Here is a 23,716-nt window from a genome sequence, read left to right as displayed (position 1 = left end):
TTGATCTTCAGCAGGTCGTCTTGACCCTGTCTACATGCCTAAATGCATTGAGTTGCTGCCACGTGATTGGCTGATTAGCTATTTGCGTTAACGAGCAGTTGACCAGGTGTACCTAATAAAGTGGCCGGTGAGTGTAAATTGTGTATGTTGTTGACTTTTTATGGGATGTGCTATGATGAATACAGCTTTTTACCTTCTATTAATACGTCTACATTTAGAGTGGAGATTCTGCTCTTTTTATGTACCATTTAACTCCTGAAGTGAAGGTAATTAGTGCGAGTACAAAGATAAAACTTTGAAACAGTGTGTTGCTGTCCACAGCTCTTATTAAGCTCATTGTACCTTAAAAAATGTCCCTCACCAGCACTCGCCATGTCACAGAGTGTTTTTTAGAGAAGTTAATGTCCCCTGGGTCAGGTTTAGGGCTGCTTTCTCTCTCACACACTCTCACAAACACACACACACACACACACACACACACACACACACACACACACACACACACAGACAACACATGCACTGCACACCCACCCACATTCTGGTAAATTACCCATGATGAATGCTGGTAGGTTCCAGGCTACTAACAAGTACACTCATACAGTACAATCCTGAGCTAACACGTGCACACATGCTCTCTCTTTCTCTCTTACACACACACACACACACACACACACACACACACACACACACACACACACACACACTAATGTTTGAACAGACCACAGGCAGAGGGACGAACAAATGACGATAGCTTTTACTGCAAAGCAGATTTTATGTAGCTGATGTGGGCTTGTCTCTGCTTTTCCAAGAGATAAAACGTGTGTTTATGTCGCTGCTCGTGTGTGTGTGTGTGTGTGTGTGTGTGTGTGTGTGTGTGTGTGCATCATGGCAAACCCCAGTGTCTAATCATCACCATGTAGGCGGTTCCTCTCGACACCACAGTGCTGTCAGTGAGGAGTACGACCAGAAATGAAAGCCACTATTGATTTTCTTTTTCTCCAACCGTCAGTATCTCAAACATTCCTGGGACGCCATTTTCATGATCATGAAATGACGACCCGGGGGGGAGGCAAAAACCTGCAATTTGGGTGATTACACAATCAATGACACCAAAGCCTTTTTTCATTGAGCTAATGGCTAACTGAGCAATAGTAATGTTCCTATGGAGAGCATTTGGTACACTGCTGTAATTAATGTTATTAATGGGGGAATCATTCGACTGTGTACTTTGGTAATTGCCTGGGGAGCTGCTCAGGTCTGCACTGATCAAGCATTACATAATTCAAACACTGCTACCAGGCTGTATTTAGCCTAATGGATGTGAAATCAAAGGAAAGGCGAATTTCAGGGTTGTTAATATTAACCTCTGCGACAATTAAAAGTCCACTTTGCTGCTGAGAAGAGATGACACAGACTTATAAATGTATTTAATTACTTTTTCTGTGTGAAACAGGCTGTTGTTATTGTGTCAGATATCAGACGTGCATTCCTGACAACGCTGAAATGTAAATCCTGCCACTGAAATCAGGCTCTAGTGATACCAATAGAAATAAATAAATTCAAATAAATAAAACGTTGAAGTGTGCTGGGCACCGATAGGTGTGATAATTTACAGCGACCAGAAGAAGAGAAATTCCTGCTGAGGACAGTGTGCGACCACGTTTGCTGTTGTGAAAGACACATTCAATACATAGCTTTGCCCACTCAAAGTTATATCCTCCTGTGACCCTGTGTCCTCACATAAGGACATCACATCTTGGGTTTACTTGACCGTATACTTAATTCTACTTAACTTAGGCCTGTTGTCCTCGTTCGTGGACACTTTTTTGTGCCATCTAGTGACAGTAAGAGCACAATACACTAATCCATGCAAAAACAAGATGGCAGCCATCTCTGCCAAGACAGTCTGTAGCCAGTCCCGAGACAAAGGTGGACAAGGTTCAAAACCTGATCACGTTTTATGGTTGAAACTTGTTTATTTATGATTAATAATGTTTGTAGTTTGATATGGCAACAAATTTGACCAATTTTAGCCACAGTAACAAGATAAGACACTGTTAATTAGAACTCACTTGAAGACATTGGGACTTTATTATCGTCTCGTTTGAGGACACTGGGACTTTTTCATTGTCTTGTTTGAGGACATTGGGACTTCATTATCTCATTCTCAATATTCATCAGGTTTTTTTTTTATAATTTATAGCTTTCTTTTTTAATTTTTGTTTATTATCTATTGATTTTATATTTATGTACTGATTCCAAATAGCTAGGAGAAATCAAAAAAGCATACCACGTAAAAGTTCGGATCTCAGGAGGATTTATCTCAAAAATGAGTTCATTCAACAATCCTTACAAATCTACATAAAAATGATGTATAAATCCTTATTGTGTGCATTTCAAGTCTATTTTCACAATGTCTTCAATATGTACATCATGAAATTCTGATATTTTGAGGTCATGTCTCTTCAGTATTGGCTTTACTATGGCAGCAGCACATCTATAGCCCAATAAATGCTGCTGTTCACTTTATATATGCATTCCAAAAATGACATATTGATATCATGTTAGTAATACACATAGGATAATATTGTGTAAATAATCTTGTGCCTCTTAAATCATTTCTGTTTCTCTCAGCTTCCTCTTCGTCTCCCTCCCCCAGCGCCATCTGGTCGCCTTCTCCCTATCCATTAAGTGTAATTATTCTTTTTGTACGCTTCCAATATGTTAACAGACTCTCTGTCCACCTCCCCGAGTGCTATGGTCACACATGAGCGAAATTAACACTGGCGAATATTCACCTCGCTTCAACTCAGTGTGAGCTAAGGGGCCAAAATAAGATAATCACTTTAAGCAAATGTGCATCTTTGCATCACCTGGGGTTTAATTTTAGTGGATTTTGACAGGTGAAGTCACAGTTTTAACCAAGTATCCTACGTGTGGAGGAGACAGTGATTAACCTGCTGGTATTGTCTGATATTGGCCATGAAAAATACAAATTGCCCGACATGAGAGATGCAGCCTGGCTGCCAGTGACTGTGTGTGTGACTGTACTCCGTCACTCCTACTGCTACTTCTCTTTTGAATGCAGGACAGTGAAAGAGTCAGACTTAGTACTGAAGCTACTCTTTTGGCTGGTTGTTATTCTTGTGATGACCATGTGATGAGTGATGGTGATGACGATGATGATGACTGTGTTGGTGATGTAGATATTGATGGTTGTTGTTGATGACCACAGTTGTTTCAGATCTCTGTATTAAGTTCCCCCCACCTCCCCCTGATTACTGAGTACTTATATTCTCATGTGTTCTCTCATGTCTTTTTATTTGTGTTTTTACTTGCTGTGCAACTAGTGGCAGCATGGTGGGGCAACGGTTAGCACCTCACAGCAAGAAGGTTCCTGGTGGAGCCCCTCTGTGCGGCGTTCTCCTTGTGTCAGTGTGGGTTTTCTCCAGGTACTCCAGCTTCCTCCCACAGTCCAAAGACATGCAGGTTAACTGGTGACTCTAAATTGTCTGTAGGTGTGAATGTGAGTGTGAATGGTTGTCTGTCTCTATGTGTCAGCCCTGTGATAGTCTGGCGACCTGTCCAGGGTGTAATCTGGTGCTTGGGCAGTGACTTGCAGCATCAGACATGGACGAAAATGGCCATCCTTTAATGTTGGTCACCGTTGTTGTTTAAATGGTGCTTGACGGCATCGGGGGAAACACGGCAGGACACGAATGAAAGTTAAGGCAATGAAAGTCCGAATAGGGTGGACAGGTTCTACAAATACAGGCTTTTACCAGGGAGAGTAGTGTTTGCATCCCATATGAGTACACAGCCATCTCCCTTTCTTTTTTCCTAAACCCAACCACATGCGTTTGTTGTTGAATGCAGTATGTAAACAGTAAATTTCTTGTGAAAACTGGGGCGTCTGCGGCTTAGTGGTAGAGCAGGCACCCCACATACAAGGCTGTTGCTGCAGCGGCCTGGGTTCGACTCCAGCCTGTGGCCCTCTGCTGCATGTCATCCCCTTTCTCCCCCCCTCACGCTTGCCTGTCCTATCAAATAAAGGCTAAAAATGCCCAAGAAATATCTTTTAAAAAAAAATTCTTGCGAAAACTGAAGTGTATTTTGAAAGAAGATAATGCATGTAACAAGTAGAATGTCAGCAACCAACGCACCCAGATTATCTTTCATGTTGTATCTGGACGTGGAAGGTCCATGACCAGATGTCGATATGTGACAAGGTCGGAGTGAGAATGTGTTGTTTAGTTCCTGCCTGAATACTCCTGAATATGTGAGATTGAATTTAAGACATTTTGAGGACATGCAGACACCCTGTCCTAACTGTGTGATAGTGTAGCTCTCAGTAGCGGCGAGCCACACACACATACAAACAGTACATTGATATACAAGGGTGTAGGTTTTGTTTCAACATTGGGCAGGACACATATAAATCAGGATGGTCGAGGAATTTAGAGCGTCAGCAACTTAATTTTCTGCATTTCAGTGATTCTTTTTCCTGCATCAGTTTTTGTCTTTTCTGCATTACCTCACTGTTATCAAATAAATACGTGCTGACAGTCATGTAACCCACTTCCACAGCTTCACTTCCTGAACCCTGTGTACAAACAGGTCGTCGCCTGATTTGATGGGTGACCAAAAGCAACATCTGTTGAGGTGGAGTGAAAAACAAGGTGAACAAACACCACCCTGCCTTCCCAGCACCCAGGCCTCAGTGTGCAGTCCATTAGTGACCTCCAGCTTGCTTCACCTTTCCCCCGCTTTGTGATCAAACTGGCCGGGGGCTTCCCAGCTTTCGTAACAGGAGATCATCACGGTAGATAGTTCACATGAAGAGCAAGTGCCGTGACTGTTATTTTGCTGTGGTGTGAGAGCTGTTGTGCCCGACAGGGACAAAACAGGAGTTATTAAAAAATCCAGCAGTGGAAGCCCACACGCCTGTGACTGCTAACAGAGAAAGAAGAGGAGGGCACTGTATCGTTATCTTCTGTACAAGATCATAACCTAGTTTAAAGTAATGGTGCATAAACCAATTTGAACCAGTGATCAAATATACATCAAATATATTTATAGGCTACCAGGCTGTACACATGTTAAATTTCTGCTGTTAACTTGGCCATTTTAACATGGCGGTTCATGGGTATTTATTCACCTTTGTAGCCAGACTGAATTTCAATTTGAGGATCTACAATTTTTCATAGTTCCTTGATCAATCAATCAATCAATAAATCAATCAATCAATCAATCAATCAATTTTATTTATAAAGCCCAATATCACAAATCACAATTTGCCTCACAGGGCTTTACAGCATACGACATCCCTCTGTCCTTAAGACCCTCACAGCGGATAAGGAAAAACTCCCCAAAAAAAACCCTTTAACGGGGGGAAAAAAACGGTAGAAACCTCAGGAAGAGCAACTGAGGAGGGATCCCTCTTCCAGGACGGACAGACGTGCAATAGATGTCGTACAGAACAGATCAACATGATAAATTAGAGAGAGAGAGCGAGAGAGAGATATGCAGGTAATGACAGTATCTTACAACAACATTAATGGAAGTAATAATATTATAGTTATAGTTCTGGTTACTGCGGTACAATATGTTGAAAGTATGTATTAATACCTGGCAGTATACATGTGTGACAATAGTCATATGTGTATAATAACAGAAGAAGTATGACTAATGACTAATGATGGCAGCAGCAGCAGGAGGCATCTGGCAGGACCACGGCAGCAGCACAACCACACACGTCACGCTGTCCAGGCACCGCTGTGATATGAGTTAATCTGAGAGACAGTGGAGCACAAAGGCTCCGGAGAAGAAGCCGAGTTAGTGACATCCAGAATGGCCGGGTTAGCTAGATGCAGTAATAGAATACGAGAGAGAGAGAGAGAGAGAAGGAGAGAAGGGGCCCGGTGTATTATAGAGGGGTCCTCCGGCAGACTAGGCCTAAGTCAGCCTAACTAAGGGCTGGTACAGGACAAGCCTGAGCCAGCCCTAACTATAAGCTTTATCAAAGAGGAAAGTCTTAAGTCTAGTCTTAAATGTGGAGACGGTGTCTGCCTCCCGGACCGTTGATGGCTTTATTTTTCAGCTGTGGATGTTGCTGGTTATGCTGGGGTCACGCTACAGGACATTTTTGTCAGTTTCGATGGTCACTATGTCACATTAGGCGATTGTGGGGTCATAAAATCATGCCATCACTTGGCCGGCAGACATGACACACTACACGATGGTCCACTCCAATCATCCCTGGTCGTCTTTCACAACATGCGTGATGTCATCAGGTTATTCTTGTCCTATTTTGTTATCATTACTATTATGTCAGTCACTATGGCTGCTCATGTGCCAGCCAAAATGTTACTGTAGTAGAGTAACAAGCGTCACCAGATGACAGGAGCTACATTTTAAGTACTGCATGAAAACTATGCAAGTCACTGAATCCTCCACAACAAGTTCCTGTGAATATTTCACAATAAAAGCCTGTTTAGAAAATGAAGGGATTCTCTCAACTAAAGTTATAGGAGGCTTTTAATTTGAAACAGATAAAGGAAGTGTTGAGTTTGAAATGACGACGCGATGATTTAACTTTATCAAGGCAAAAGGGAGCAGATAGAATTTAAAAATTTAAAAATACAGAGGGAAAAATAAATAACAGCCCGATTTTTTATGTAGTCTGTTTCAAATGAAGCTGCTAGCCTCTGCAGTTGTGGTGAGTAAAAGCCCCGCCACTATTTTTGAATTTTCTTACTTTATATCCTCCATTATGAAGAAGTAACATTGTTTGCTAGCTTGATGCTAATGGCAGTACTCACTGGATTCCTAAAGTGCCTCTGCTGTTTGAAGCCATCATTTTTCCATTTTTCACTCCATGTGGTAACATCCCTAGAGGAAATATCAAAAACCCCAGGGCGTTGTTGTCCTACAGTTGCCCACGACAGCAGATCGCTCTGTGTTCCTATTGATCAAAGTGACGGCTGTGACGGGAGCAGTCATGAACGACAAAAAGAAAATCAAACATGCTAGACTTTCTGTCGGGACGTTGTGAGGAGTCCCAGATGTGGCGTCGGTTGTCATCTACTAGGACATGCTACACAAGATGAAATGATGGGTTATTGCATACAACACTCATTGTTGTTCACGATCCGAGCTGACACCCTACCCACCTATGTGCAGCACTTTGGTCAACTGCCATCGTTTTAAATGTGCTCTAGAAATAAATCCTGACTTAACTTGACTTGACTGACCGTACGACACTGCGTCAAGCTGGAATTCATGTAGTGTGAACTCAACATTATGGGGAACCCTGGACTCCTACCTAGCAGACGGGCGGGGGAACCATTAAACTTTGTGAAAATGTTGGCTGAGGAAGCTACAATGGTTGCTTTCCTCCTGTAAACAACAAATGAGTCAGCAGATATGTTGGTGACAATTGTTATCAAATGTTAGGGTTAATGTTTAATCTGGTTGCAATTTGCCTTTAAAAAGAAGAAGTTTTCAAATTTTGTGATCATCATTTTTGTTCCATGTGCTACATGGAAGGGTACTAACAGAAGTTTCCAAATCGAGACACAGCAATATTATCAAATATCTCCTTTTTAAAGTTCATTCAGCTGCACATGTGAATTTTTCTGAGCATTCACTCCAATAGTTCACTTAAGCTTTTACTTTGAGTCATTACATAACCATGCAAATGAAGCAATGGTATCCTCAGTACACGTGGGCCACGTTCAAAGATGGATACACCATATGGCAGGTTAAGCTGGGAGTAGAGAAGTTATTGCGAGGAGGAACAAAGAGAATGCACACAGAACAACAGCACTGTGGCCTCGCAGGGCATCTGTCTCTGCTAACTTAATTTCTTTTTTGAACAGATTTAAAATTTCGTTGTTGACATGAAACAATAACAAATATGCCTCTTTCACAGCGGACATGTGGCAGCAGAAAAAGCACAGAGTGACAGTGAGTCAGCGTGCACAGTACCTGCACCCTGACACTGAGGCACACAATGGGTTTTTTTCTGACTGTGACACGTGTGATGACCCTGTGGTGTCATCTTGTGACTGTGTGATTCACCTGTCTGTGCTCTGCCTGAAGCCAGGTGAGCTTTAGGGGAAACTGGGAACACCTGAGGATGTATCAAGGTTACTTAAGTTCGGGTGCAGCTGGAAGTTGTCTCTCCGACTGTCTCTCCACTCTGCTGCTGCTGCCGCCTCCTCACACATTTGATTTGGTTTTGTTACTTTGTTTCTAAGCACCTTGACAACACCCACGTCCACACATTTTGCACTCAATCACCACGCATGCCACTGACACCACTGATACCACCCTCCATGCTTTAAATATTTAGTTCCAAACCATTTGCCAGAAAAATGTTGGCTTTGTACATGTCTGCAAACCTCAGATACATTTAATTTTCACATTATTATATAGTGGATAAGTTGAAACTATGTTTCAACAATGCTGTGGTTAACATGGATAGGTTAAGGCACAAAAACACTTAGTTATGATGAGGAAAAATCATGTTTTGGCTCAAAATACCCAGTTTTGGGGGGGCAGCTTTTTGTGCCATTATCACCACTGGAAGAGCATTGATGTCTCAGCAAAAAACAACCACTTTTCATGGCACCATCCCTGCTGGAAAAGCAGCAATGTCCCTGTAATAAACAACTGCCTTTCTAGCCACTGTCCTGGCAGGAAACACAGTGATGTCTTGGTAAAAAAAAAAAACAACAACAACAGCATTTTGTCCCACTATCCTGGAAGGTAATGCAGAAACATTTTGTGAAAAAGAACCCTTTTTCATGCAACTATCACCACTGAAAAAGCAGAGATGTCTTGGTAAAAATTAGCTGCTTTTCATGCAACTATCCAAGCTGAAATTGCAGTGATGTCTTAGTGAAAAAAAGGTTACTTAAGTTGGTGCAGCTGGAAGTTGTCTCTCCGACTGTCTCTCCACTCTGCTGCTGCTGCCTCCTCACACATTTGATTTGGTTTGTTACTGTCCCAACGAATGCACCTTGATGTGTTGGTCACACATTTTGCACTCAATCACCACGCATGCCACTGACACCACTGATACCACCCTCCATGCTTTAAATATTTAGTTCCAAACCATTTGCCAGAAAAATGTTGGCTTTGTACATGTCTGCAAACCTCAGATACATTTAATTTTCACGTTATTATATAGTGGATAAGTTGAAACTTTATGTTTCAACAATGCTGTGGTTAACATGGATAGGTTAAGGCACAAAAACACTTAGTTATGATGAGGAAAAATCATGTTTTGGCTCAAAATACCCAGTTTTGGGGGGGCAGCTTTTTGTGCCATTATCACCACTGGAAGAGCATTGATGTCTCAGCAAAAAACAACCACTTTTCATGGCACCATCCCTGCTGGAAAAGCAGCAATGTCCTTTGCAGTGATGTCTTAGTGAAAAACAACTACATTTTGTGCCACTGTCCCAACAAGAAATGCAGTGATGTGTTGGTAAAAGGCAATCATTTTTTGTGCCACTATCCCCGCTGTAAAAACAGCCAAGTCTCAAACACCTGTGATTGTAGTCTCCAAAGCCGCAGATTCTAAATCAAAACTGATCAAGTTCATCCTGAGCCATCTCAGATGATCTACTGACTGATGACTTCAAACAAGTGCTCCGAGCTGTCGCCAACTGTACTGATTTTGTGCTCATCGCTGTGGCCCGCCTATGTCAGATACACCGATGTGATTGGTGCAGCTTACAAACATGGGTAATGAGCATCATTACTGATTGCCAGAGTGACTTGCTGAGCAAATTCAAATTGTGCTCTTGTGAGTTCACCCTTGATACTATTTTGCAAGCGCATCATCGCTGCATCCTGGGCCTAGTGTCATCCGACTGTGATTGGTTTAAAGAAAAAACAAACAACTGATGTTCATCCGTAGCCATCTTGCAATGTTTACTGACTGATTCTGGACTTCGTTGTGGCAGCGCTGTCGTCATCTGTTTAGCTCGCCTCTGGCCCGCCTATGTCAGATACACCGATGTGATTGGTGCAGCTCGGCTACAAGGGCATGGGTAATGAGCATCATTACTGATTGCCAGAGTGACTTGCTGAGCAAATTCAAATTGTGCTCTTGTGAGTTCACCCTTGATACTATTTTGCAAGCGCATCATCGCTGCATCCTGGGCCTAGTGTCATCCGACTGTGATTGGTTTAAAGAAAAAACAAACAAACTAAAGCATGTTTTTCCTCTACACCAGAATGATTATTGGTGATAACAGACGTTTCTCTAGGCTGACACAGTGCTGTGGAGACAGGTCTAGTTGGTCTCTGCAGCTTGGTAGACATCTTGTCTAGGTGACACACCATCCACCACAACCCCCACCTACGGATGACAGACAGCTCATATACCCTGTCACTTCAGAGACGCTGATGTGATAAATATGGAACATGCAAATGTCATGTATTCGTGGTTTGCATAGACGTACAATGTCTTCAAAGCTTCTTTTGTTAACACTGGATCATGGTGTGTCTCCTTTGTTGTGGCCACTTACAGCCTATCTTTCCTGGCATGTCCGTGAGCATGTAAGTGACAAATGTACTAATATTTATCCTAAAATAAAACATTTTATTGACTGTGATTTTATAAAAGCAGTAGCAGCTTGACATGTGAAAACAAGGAGAAGATCTGTATCCAAACACACCTGCAGGTCTCCCAGTCTGCAGCAGTATCCTCGCTCCCGTGTGGCGCTCTGATGCCCTCACCCACTACCTGTTTAAATAGCCTGACAGATAAACTGTTTGTTGCTGCTCAGGCTGCAGGCAGAATTATTACCATCGCTCTCTTCCCAGTCTGTCACACGCACATACACGTGTCTGCTGTTGTTTTGCTCCTGAATCATAATTATAAGATGTTGATAAGAGAGATAAGACAACAGTGTAAACAACATCTCTCAGGATGGTATCTTATCTAGCAGCCATATACCAAGGACAATAAGGAGTTACATGCTCATCAGCCTTATATTTAGGCGTGCGTTTGGCTACACCCGCTCACCCTGAAGGCGAGGCAATCAAAGCTGCTGAGCACACTCGGCCACATGGCACGTTTTCACACATATATGGCACCTCTCTATATGTCTCCTTCACTCCCACGAACACAGGCTGAGCAAACACAATTCAAATGTGTCTGGGGTGTAAATTGAAGCTATTTTCCGGGACAGGGTACTTGCTTTCTCGAGGTGCCATTAGCCTCTTCAAACAGACCCACCTGCGCTCCAGAGAAAGGGGCTGCAACCAAGCGAGGGGGATTTTTAAAAAACAAAAACAAGTCAGGTGTAACGCAGAGACTCCTTCGAAGAAACGTGCAACAGTGAAGACACGTGACAGAGCCGCAGATTGATTTAATTTCTTTATTCCTCTTGTAGAAAATGTACATCAAAGACAATACCATACAAAATAGAAAAATGGCACACGGCACTCACAAGTTCAAACGTTGAAACACAATAAGGGCTGTACAATACTGCTTTGGCATTTCAAAAAAACACAGACTAAAGTGCAAGGTTTTCCATTCCTATTCTCGCCGAAGTACATTCACAGGTTTGTTTCATCTTTTTCACAGAAGTTTCTTGTTCACAGCATCTCCCAAAAAATCTCATCCTCTCTTGTGTCGAGACATAATAAAGTGCAGATACAGTATGCATGAGAGACACGTTTTCTAGCATCACAACCTCTGTGTGTTTGTAAAGCATTCACTGTCAACTGTAAGCAGATTGTCAATGGTCACAGGATGGTTTGTGTTTTTGCTCGGTCTTTTCTCACACACACACACACACACACACACACACACACACATACACTCACACACACTCACACACACAAAGAGCCCTAGCACCTTTTTAGACTTCACTTGGCGACCTGGACCGGTAGGCCTTGTTGGCCTGAAAGCAGCCACAGAGAAGCACATAGAGGGAGCGCTGGATCTCTGCGTTCCTGTAGGCGTAGATGATGGGGTTGATCATGGAGTTGTAGGTAGCTGGCAGCAGTGTAGCGTAGGTGTACACCGATGGATACTCCCTCTCGCCTACCAGGCAGTAGATGGCGAAGGGCAGCCAGCTGGCGCCAAATGTCCCCAAGATGATGGCCAAAGTGGAGACCCCCTTCTTAGTGGCAACGTAATGCGACGTGGCGAAAAAGTGCTGCTGGAGGGCGATCTGGTGGGCGTGGTGGCACACGATCTTGCAGATCTTGAAGTAGAGGGTCAGCATGAGTATGAAGATGACGAAGAAGGAGGTGGCCAGGAGCGTGACGTTGCTCCGGGTTAAAGGGCGCACGATGCTGCAGGAGGCCGGATCGTCCAGGCAGTTCCAGCCGAGCACCGGCAGCAAGCCCAAAAACAGAGACACCCCCCAGGTCCCCAGCAGCATCAGGTGGACGTACTGCAGCGTCTTCTCTGAGAAGTATGTCAGAGCGTTGTAGAGGGAGAAGTAACGGTCCACAGTTATGGCCAAAAGGCTGCTGATGGATGCGGTGAAAGAGGCCACCAGGAAGCCTACAGTGATAAGGCTGATAGTCTCAGAGGAGATCACGTACTGAAACACAAAGTTCAGGATTAATCCCATGCCGGCCAGCAGGTCTGCCGTCGCCAGACTCCCGATCAGCACAAACATGGGAGTCCTAAGGGTCGGCGTGTAGAAGATGATTGCTACCACTATGGCGTTTTCACAGGCGATGACAGTGCCGGACATGCAGAGCATGATGTCCCACGGGTTGATGGGGAAATCTAACGGAGCGGTGGAGAACTCCAGACTGCTGTTGTCTGGAGAATCAGCCTCCATCCATGGGAGGGCTTCTGCAGCCACAGGAGTCGCAGAGGAGTCGTTCACCACCAGCGACTCGTTCATAGCTCCAAGCTGTCGTCTTTACCTCCTGTAGGCAGCAGGGGAACAAGCAGATTGCTTTGTTAATGATAATGTGGCGGCAGAGTCTCTTTTCACTGCTGTATTTCTAAGGAAGATGTTTCAGTGTCTCGCTCAGTGACATGAGAGCAGGGTGTCTGAGTGCCTACAAGTGAAGCTTAAACTGAGCTGTACGTCTAGTTACTCAGTGAAATACACAAATTCCCAATGCAAAATCTCATATAAAGACACATAATGTACCAGTACCTAAAATAAATGAATTTCACTGGAGAAAAACAGCAGTTGCAGACTCAGACTAATCATTTGTAGAAAATCTGCTGCAGGAGTCATGCAAAAAGTTACAACCAAATCCACCCTAAGAAAGATTTTTGTCTTTTCTGTAGTATCTGCTGCACAGCTCACTTTAATTTGTGAGTTTTAGCTGCACAGGAGAGGAGGATGGATTCATCTACAGTTTGCAGACTTATCATTTGCAGAAAATCTGTTGCAGGAGTCTTACAAAAGTGACAAGGAAAATCCACCCTAAAACAGATTTCAGTGTTTTTATAGTATCTGCTGCACAGCTCACGTTTCATTTGTGAGTTTGAGCTGCACAGCAAGGACACAGACTGCAGCAACAGATTCATCTACAATCTAAGGCTGCTCTATAAGTCAGCTTACTCATTGAAATTCACAAGTGCCCAATGCAAAAAAAAATTGTATATAAAAAAACAACAAAACATAACTTGTCAATACCTACAATATGATGAATTTCAATGGAAATAAAGCAGTCACACTGTAGTCTTTTGAGATGAATGTTTTGCAGGAGTCATGCAGAAGTTACAAGAAAATCCACCCTTAAACAGACTTTTGTAATTTCTATAATAGCTGCTGCACAGCAGAGACACAGATTGCAGCAACAGATTTATCTATGTGAAGTTGCTCCAGGAGTCAGATGGATTCATCAACAGTCTAAGGCTGCTCTATGAGTCTACTTACTCACTGACATTCACATGTGCCCAATGCAAAAATTCATATTATAAAAACCCCACATAATTTACTAATCTGCTGTCTGTAGGTCTTTTGTAGAAAATCTGTTGCAAGAGTCATGTAGAAATTACAAGATAATCCACCCTAAATTAGATTCTGTCATTTCCAGAGTATCTGCTGCACAGCTCACTTTTAATGTGTGAATCTGAGCTGCACAGCACAGACTGTGGTGACGGCTTCATCTACAATTTGAGGCTTCTCCATAGTAAGTAAATGCTGAAACTACCTGCATTTCACATGCATTCACAACTCATTTAGATGGAATTTCTCAACAAAACTCTCTGCATTAAGCTTTTATTGCGCTGATTTCGTGCTTACACAAACAGCTGCCTCTTAAATATTGAATTTACGATCTAAAACCCCACACACTGCATAATGGAAATCGTGTTTTAGGGTGGATTTTCCCTTTAAAGTTAACGTAATAGTAGAGCAGCAGCAGCAGTCGGTACAGGAGCTGACCGTGGTGCTGAACTCACTCAGCAGAAAACTTCATACTCACAACCAAACATCATCATATCATCATAACTACTCTTTATAATTCAATTTTAATACGTTATAAAGACTAACAGCGTGATTATGGTTCTTTTTTTCCCACGTTTATTCACCAAGAAAAGGGCCGTCATGCTGTATTTCTCTTAATTATACCACTCCCTCTGCTATTTTGGAGACAATTCAAAGTAAAACATTTGTGACCAATAAACACGATTCCTGGAAAGTTTATATACGTACCTCCGTGACAAAACGGTGTGAGCTGAGATTTTGGGTGAAGTCAGAGCCCCTCGTCCGACGGCCAAGTGTAAAAACTGCAAATGGAAAGGACGCGGGAGGACTGTCCCCTTGTCGCTCGCTCCTCTGGACCCTCTCAGGTGAAGCCCTTGATTTTGTTGTGCTTCCCACATGGGACAGACACCCAGGGCAGAGATGGTGTGAAGCATTGGCCGGTGTTCAGCTCGGTGAGGAAAGTGCATGTGAGAAGAAGGAGGAGGAGGAGGAGGAGGAGGACGAGAGGGAACCGACACGAGACGCTCGAGGAGAGCTTTAAATCCGCCTGACGTCACGGGAGAGAGAGAGAGGAGCGATGAGGAGGAGAGAGATGGAGAGATGGTGCCAGCCTCTCTCTTTCTCTCTTTCTTGCATATTTCAGCACCTCTTGACTGAGAAAATGAAACCAAGGTTTCTTGCACCCTCTTGTTTTTTTCTTTCTACCTAGTACATTTTGATTTCAGGTAAACACCTGAACTGGTGCAGAAAAAATCCAGGTATAAGCATCATGAATACAGGGGGGATCAAGTGGCCCTACACCTCAAGACATGAAATCAGTTTCTTCATCTGCTCAGTACATTTCTTACTCAAAGTACATATTCTGTACATCTGTGCATCCCACATATTCACACTGAACACGTGGGTTGAGTCTGTGTGTTTTAACACCTGCTAATTTAACCTACATTCAATGGAGAATGTGTGGGAAGTTTCAGCTCAGTACAAACTTCAATAAAATACCAGCCTTCGAATAGCTAATGGCTTCACACAGGGCTGTAATCACCTGTTTAACATTAGGGGGGCCATTTTTAGTGGGCCCCTTCTGCGACGCAGCTCTCTAGCATTTTCATACACAATGGTCACTACAGTGGACAGCTATTTAAAGCTACTCTTACCTTTCTTGCATTTCACACAGCACTTAGAAAAAATGTGAACATCCACAACTCCCGCCTTCCTCCAAAGTACCATCCCCCCCTCCTGCGACTCCACCTCCCTCCGAAGGCCTACACCCGTCCTCATTACGTCTATGATAGACGTAGCCTTTGGGAAGGTAAAGTTAGATACACAGAAGAGGAGAGCAAGTGTAACGATACAATCAAGACAGTCAAATGCAACCCTGGCGTTTTAAAACTCAACCGGAGTCAGTGATGCCTGATGAGTTTTAGAATAAGGTTACAGTGCTAACATTAGATAGTAGCGTTAACATTACTAGTAAATGGAACGCACGAGAAAGATAACGTCAATGTTTCAGAGGCTACGCTACAGTAGGCTAACGTTAGCCATTAGCAACTGGACGCTGTGTTTTCATATATAATGTTATATGTTGTATTAGAAGCAAACTAAACATAACGTTACCTGTCCTGCCGAGATTTGAAACTTATCCAGAGTCAGTGATGACTTATGAATTTTAGGATAAGTTCACAGTGCTAACGTTAGATAGTAGCGTTAACGTTACTATAAGTGGAAACGCACAAGGAAGATAACGTTAATGTTTCAGAGGCTACGCTACAGTAGGCTAACGTTAGCCATTAGCAACTGGCTGCTGTGTTGTCATGTAATGTTATTGGAAGCAAACTAAACATAACGTTAGCTGAGTTTTGAAACTCATCCGGGGTCAGTGATGGCTAATGAGTTTTATAATATAACGTAAACGCTAACTTTAGATGGTACTGGTGACTGGCAACAAACAAGAAAGATAATACAGATACATAATTTAGGCTACAGTAGGCTAACCGTTAGTAACCAGATGCTGTATTGTCATATATAATGTTATAGCCAGGCTGACGATCCGAATGCAATGATTGGTTGGAGTTTTCTTAGACTAAATAAATCCAAATGTCAGCACTCACAAATATCACAGCAGTGTCACAAACGGACACACTTCAGCACTTGCTTTCAGCACTTGGCTTTCCTCAGCGTCCTCCTACGCTGAGGAAAGCCAAGTGCTGAAACGCGTCCGTTTGTGACACTGCTGTGCGTTATTAAAAGACTGATAAATATGATACTTGTGAGAGCTGACATTTGGATTTATTTAGTTTGTGAATTTTGGGTCGGCACCCTGTGATTTTTCAAACGGCGAGTCGAGCATGTCAATTCTTTTGTTTTTGTGGAGTTTTCTTAGAACCATATGAGAACAGTACAATTATGAGTTTTTATTTCTGGTGGAATTCACTTACATTTCAGTGTGCCATCAGCTTATTTATAGCATTTTAACCTAAACAAAGAGAAGTGTAAAATTTCCAGAAAGGTAAGTGTTGCTTTAAAAGCCATTGTCTTGTATATGCAGAGTTCTGATGCTGTAGTTGCATTTACGTCACTAGAGTGGACGCTAGTGCGTCATGCCATACACTGCCACCCACTGGCCAGGTGTTTTCAGTGCAACGCAAATCTTTCAAAACCAAGATGGCCGATGGAAAGCAGGAAATGTTGTGCAGCTCAAGAATATCCTGCCATTCCTTCTACAATAGACAATGCTGTTAGGTAAATAAAATCTGGTAACATCAAGTAACATCTGAGGAGTTATACTGCTGCTAAATTTTCAAAGTATTAATTGTATATTGTGAGGAACCTACAATTAATCATCTGTCCACTGAACATCATGCATCACTGGCTATATTTTAACTACAATAACAACTACATAACACGCACAACACATTCTAGTAATCATACTAATAATTATTAATAATAATTCTATATTATGGTATTATCATAAACCGTTATCACTCTACAGATTGAAGGTGTTAAATAATAATAGCTGTTGGAAATGTAAAACTGAAAGAGGAACTGTCCTGCACTGGTTTGGTTCAGAAATCCCGTTAAGTCCAAAATTGTGTTTACTGGGGCATCGGTTGAAAATACCAAATGTGTCCAAGTGTGCATTTTCTGTTATCATTGTGGGTCTAACAACTGTCTCTTGAGTTATTCTAAGACACTGGAAGACAACAAAGGCCCAGAAATGAAAGAATAGGTTAATGCAATGGTAGAAATAGCATCTTATGAATGTATGCTGAGTAGAATAAATGGCGATCAGGAGAAAGAAGCATCTCCTTGGGACCGATTATGGACTAATATCAAAATGGAAGATATTGGAGCCTATCCCAGCTGACACTGGGCAAGAGGCGGGGTACACCCTGGACAGGTCACCAGACTATCACAGGGCTGACACATAGAGACAGACAACCATTCACACTCACATTCATACCTACGGCCAATTTAGAGTCACCAGTTAACCTGCATGTCTTTGGACTGTGGGAGGAAGCTGGAGTACCCGGACATGGGGAGAACATGCAAACTCCACACAAAAAGGCTCCTTCTGTGCCTTTTGATGGGCTTCAGGCACACAAAACCACAGGTATAGAATATCCCGGAGTTTAACACTGGGCAGCTGGGATGAGTCAACTTGTCTTCAGCCTCAACTTCTTAATTTCATCCAGTTTCAACAGTGAGTTTTCAAGGGTTTCCATGCTGCTTAGCCGGGAGTAAAATTCTGAAAGATGCAATTATGGTGTTTATCTGTGGGTAGTAATGATTATTGGCAGAATGAAAACAGCGCCGATATCTTTCATCTACTCTGCCACCAGCAGTTAGTGTCAGTTGAGCATTCTGCTGCCGTAGCAACCACTACTGTCACTGTTCCATGGCAGTTGGAGTTTAGAGCGTCGACAGTAAGTTGTTAACTGGTCATCAAACCAACACTAATGTCCCGAACAAACAAGACCAATAGTTGACATTTCTATACAGTCATTATTAAAGGCTGCTGAGGCTAAAAGGGGCAGAGATAGAGCACGGGCATAAACACGACTCAGCCTGGGTCGGGCGGTCAACAACAATTGAGGCACTTGAAAGGACTCAGAGCTGATCCTGAACTGACCGTCTCTCTCCTGGACAGATATGTAGGCTAATATGTCGACTTGTTATGAAATACTCTGCCAGACATGGTTTTACATTGGTATTCGAATTTACGTTGGTGGCTACAAGAAAGTTGTTTCACCACAACACATTCTCACTCTGACCTAGTCACATATTGACGTCTGGTCACGGACCCTCCACGTTCTGGGACACCGTGTCAAGTTCTGCCTGTTACATGCATTGTCTTCATTGTCAAAGTACACTTCTGTTTTCACAGGAAATTTAACGCTTACATAAAGTCCCTTTCAAAGTAAACGGACGATGTCCATACAACAACGCGAATTGATGTTTTTTTCCCTCCAATATTTAACGCACATGGTTGGGTTTAGGATAAAAAGAACAGGGTTTGGCTTTAGAATCTTACGACACAAACACCACTCTTCCGGGTGAAAGTCCATGTTTGTTGGACCAATCCACCACCACTCCAACCCGCCCTGCTTGGACTTTTGCAACCTTAGCGTTCATTGTTGTCCTGCCGGATTCCCCCTGACACCGCTGAGTGGTGTTACACTACAATGGTGACTGGCTGCGCATCATGCCGACATTATAGGACGGCTTTTTTCGTCAGTGTCTGATGCCGAGTCGCTGCCAAAGAGCCAGATTTCGATGACTTTGAGTGAGACAGGATTGTTCACCATCATCATGTTGTAGTTATTAATCTTACATGGCCACAAGTAGATACATTACCTCATTACTATGCATCCTGCAAACAGCTATGTGAAAGAAAAAGAAAAATAATACAAAAAGTAAGCTAGTTTTCTTTCATTAATTTTTTTAAAACAGATGCATCTGCTGCCCAGATCCAGATCTTTACAACACAAGGCAGTGATGGTCAAGGAAACGCATTAAGAGACCTGGATACAGCGTAGTGGGCTGGACCCCCATTCATTTCTATGAAAGTTGCTCAGTGGTGCATGAGAGAATCTGTATTTACGTCTGGAACCTCCCATCTACAACGGGCTCAGATTCTGGAGTTACTCTCTTATCCTGAAGCCGACTTAAGGAATCTGATCCCATTTTAATTTGGTGGCGGGAACCTCTTGCGACTGCATGCCTTTGCTGACGTCGACCCCAGCAAGATTCAAACCCTGGACCTTCCGCCAAAAAATGTCCAACTGCCGCGTACAAAATTACCCAGATGATTGGCACTACTTTTGCATCATTGGACCTTTAGAGCAGTTGCACAAGAAACTTCTGCTAGCCAAGTCGGCTACGTCCAGTTTAACACTCTGTTAACTTGAGTGGGGACAAAATGATTTCATTGTGTGGCTCCTCTAGACTTTCCAAATGTTATTGAACCAAATGGATTAAATTCTGATAGTGAAACGGGGGTTATGACATTGAAAAAAAAAATGTATCCACAGATTGTTTTGCCATTTAAGTCCATTGGAAAAAGTCAGTTGCAAATCACTGCCCAAATGCTGGATTTCGACGACTTTGGAGCAAGATGGGGATGAGTACGAAAATCAAGAAATCAGTCAGCATTTTAGCGCTCCCAGTCCCCTCTTCTCAGAGTCAGTGGATTTTTTTTTTTTTTGTAAGATGCCTGAAATAAGGTCTGTGGTCAACACAAGCTGAAGAGATTTTTGCATTTTGTTATACAACATAAAAATCTGACAGTAAATACAAACTCTTATGAATTTTGACGCTTTAACTTATCTTAAATAAAGTCAGTTGCTAACAAGCGGTTAAATGAGACGGCTTTACAACCTTGTTGAAGTCATGTGACTGTGAGGTAATTTGTTCATAGCCTTACATCAGATTTTTCTTTTCACTTAACTTGCATTCAGGCTTCAAAAATCATAAAAGTGGTGTTCATTTGTGACAATTATCCTGCTGAACAAATGTAGGTCGAAGTATCATAAACTTTTTCACAGTCAGGATTTACAGTTGGCCTACTGTAGATTTATTATTATGTTGAACTTTTGAAAGCAACTCTCATAAACTAAAGTTTCACCTTTATTAAACAAGTCAAAATGTGTTTGCTGTGTGACCACAGGAGGAACTGACAGAGTGGAGAGATAGAGGGAGCTCATGTAGGTGTAACAGATGGTCTGGACCAAGTGGTATATGTATATACCGTATACTTTGACTGTGAATATTAAAACAGTGCAATATTTAGGGTTAACAAAACTGCCGCACTAAAAGAAAGCTGTGTCTTCAAAGACTAATTAAATGTGATAACAATGGTTGAAATGTTGAGAGACAGGGTGAGGTTGGGGGAGATTCAAAGCAGCGTGGCAATATGGTAACCAGTTTTGGTTTCCAGGCAACAGCTGTTTGCCACCTTTTGTCAGGACAGAGGGGGTTGTCTTCATCCGTAAGCTAAGCGGTCACATGAAGTGCCTAGTGACTCATGTCAGGCCCAGGCAGATACCCAACCACACACACAGGACCAAAATACATCTAAGAATCATTTCTGATTGTTTTCTATGATGGACTAAACCAAATTAAATTTCCTCCTAAATAGAAGCACTGCCGGTGCCACACACAAACATTTGGTTATTTTCGTGAGTACTACCAAGAACAAGCTGCCCCCAAAAATATCAGCAACTGGATACATTTATTCATCCTTACCCATGTGTTCAATGTAATCAGACACCCGTCATTAGAAACATGAAAACATGAGAAAAACAGAGCCTTACATAAAAGACCTCTTTTCCCTTCAAAACAGCCCCTATCAGCCCACAGTCCCCCCGCTCAAAAACACACACAGCAGAGCTCTTGCTTTCAAGAGTGCATGCTCTCACGTGCTCATACACACACACACACACACACACACACACACACACACACACACACACACACATCCTTTACATTAATGCCCTTATTCTGACATCTAAAAAAGGAAAATGATCCGCACACCAATAGAGCTCCCATTAATCCATTTATTTTCTGTCAAGTGACGTTTTGAGCAACGCAGGCTCTTCCTCAGACTTGTAATAAGATACAACGGATGTGCGGATCATTTTCCTTTTTTGATGCATGTTATAAGTTTATGATCCAGCCCCCTCTCAATATTTGGGATGTGCGTGTTATCTTTTTTCCTTATTCTGATATCTACTCAGGAAAACTGAGCATGTCTCGAATTAGAGAAAATACCTTTAATGGAGCAGCAGAAAAACAAACTTCTACTTACGGTAGATAGGGGATGGCTGTGGTTCAACAGGTTGAGAGCGTCGATCAGTGATACTTAACTAGCGGCCCAGGGGCCAAATCTTGGCCCAGGACAGAGTGCTGGGCGACCCTGACAACAATTTGCGACCTCTAGCTCAATAGGTAGAGTGTGCGCCTAATGTAGTCCTTTGCAGCAACCTGCGTTTGATTTCAACCTGTGGCCCTTTGCTGCCCCTGGCAGTATAGTTGAATGCCTCATTTCCACTTACTTACGTATACAGAGACGAGGCAACCAAAAGTCCATTCATTCCTATGGGAATCTCCATAATATTTGATGTGCCTGTGAAAGTTCTCCTCTCCCTGATATTTTGGTCCAAAATTTGCCTTGAGTATGTTAAAAAATTGAACTTTTGTGGTGGATTTCGGAGAGACCTAGTTTAGCTAACAGGCTGCTAACTAGCTGTTGATTGTCAAGTGAGTTTGTATAATTAAAAATAACTTGTTTATCTAGTTTTCAGATTGTCATCATGACTCGTTCAGTCGCTCAAACGTCTTTCTAATTAAATATTTCACAACACATGCCACATACCTGGCAGGTCCTGTTGTTGTCTCGTTAATGTTCCGAACGCTTATTTCAAACTACCCCTCAGCTACAGGTAGTTTCTATCAGGTTTCTATCCACCCGTAAAGAAATGCACTTTCTTGCGTTGGACACTAGAGGCATCATCTGTGTATCTGCAGATGTACAGACACCAGTCACATACAGTACCAGTCAAAAGTCATCTATAGGGGGCACTGCAAATGGCGGAAGAAAAAAATTATATTTTGCTATTTCTTTTTCTAATACATTGCTACTATTATTTTAAAATATTAAAAAGGCCACAACAACATAACTACATAGCAAAGCCTACTACATAACAGCGAGATCTTTTTCCTGGTGGCCACAATAGAGCTTGTTTATTGAAAAGTGCCAGAAGAGGGTCCCCCAGACCCCCACAGAGGTCCAGGCTAAGCCCAGAATGTCCTCAGATCCCCAAAACACCCCTGTGCACATCTGACCTGTGTGGGACTTTTGCAACTGGCCATCTGTGATTTTGCAAAGTGGCCCCTGGGAAAAGCAAATTAAGTGTCCCTGGCATAGATTGTATAAAAATAACTGACGTAGCCAATGTGATGTCACCTGTTGGTTTGTGGTTTGCACTTTGAAGCTTCAAGTTTGGCATTTTGGCCATAGTGATCTTGGATTTTTGGAGCCAGAAGTGACCAAATTAAGATTAGAGGGTGTAGTTATAAAAAAATGTATCCCCCATACAGTTGTCTTGAACAGGGGAGTAAGCGAAAGAGACCAAAGCTGTTTTTCATACCAGGCTATAAACGTGTTTATTTCTGACGTTAAGTTGGACATTTTAACATGGACACCTATGGGGATTGAATCACTTCTGGAACCAGCCTCAAGTGGCCATTAGAAGAACTGCAGTTTTTGGCACTACTGCGTTGGCTTCAGTTTTTAGCCATGGACGTTGCTGCATGGGTGGGAGGGAAAATAGTAAAACTTCTGGTGGTAGGGAGGTGGAAAATGGAGACACATTCACTGTAAAGATGTAACATCTCAATTTATCAACAAACGTCTTCTTACGAAAGAGCTGGGTGCATTCTCTCAGGTGCACTGACCTACTTTATGCACATATTATGGCTCCTGGGGGAAAAAAAAAAAAAAAAAAGACCTGATAACTTTCCTACTTTTCTGTCATAAATATAATGTTATAATACCAGATGCTTGTATTAAATATGGCCAAGGTTTAAAACAATTAGTTCACCCCAAAATCAAAAATATATATATATGTATGTATTTCTCTTACCTGTAGTGCTGTTTATTGGTGTAGATTGTTTTGGTGTAAGTTGCCAAGTGTTGGAGATATCAGCCGTAGAGATGTCTGCCTTCTCTCAAATATAATGGAACTAGATGGCACTCGGCTTGTGGTGCTCAAAGTGCCAAA

The 23,716-nt window shown here is 42.5% G+C and overlaps 2 protein-coding genes across 2 annotated transcripts in view; one reads left to right on the top strand and one right to left on the bottom strand.

Annotated features, from left to right (window-relative positions):
• The window catches only part of mettl24 (methyltransferase like 24), a 356,006-nt gene that overhangs the window by 255,375 nt on the left and 76,915 nt on the right, over positions 1 to 23,716 (top strand). The gene's annotated exons all lie outside the window — the stretch shown is intronic.
• LOC125896664 (G-protein coupled receptor 6) lies at positions 11,773 to 15,053 on the bottom strand. The gene is made up of 2 exons (XM_049589417.1): positions 14,664 to 15,053; positions 11,773 to 12,915 (listed from the first exon to the last, which is right to left on the bottom strand). Exon 2 carries the CDS (start codon positions 12,888 to 12,890, stop codon positions 11,886 to 11,888), a length of 1,005 nt encoding a protein of 334 aa, XP_049445374.1. The 5' UTR covers positions 12,891 to 12,915; positions 14,664 to 15,053; the 3' UTR covers positions 11,773 to 11,885.

The sequence above is a fragment of the Epinephelus fuscoguttatus genome, linkage group LG11 (genome assembly GCF_011397635.1).
Source record: "Epinephelus fuscoguttatus linkage group LG11, E.fuscoguttatus.final_Chr_v1".
In the NCBI taxonomy this organism is placed as follows: domain Eukaryota; kingdom Metazoa; phylum Chordata; class Actinopteri; order Perciformes; family Serranidae; genus Epinephelus; species Epinephelus fuscoguttatus.
The sequence above is the reverse complement of the archived record's forward strand: the minus strand, read 5'-3'. Positions and strand labels throughout refer to the sequence as shown.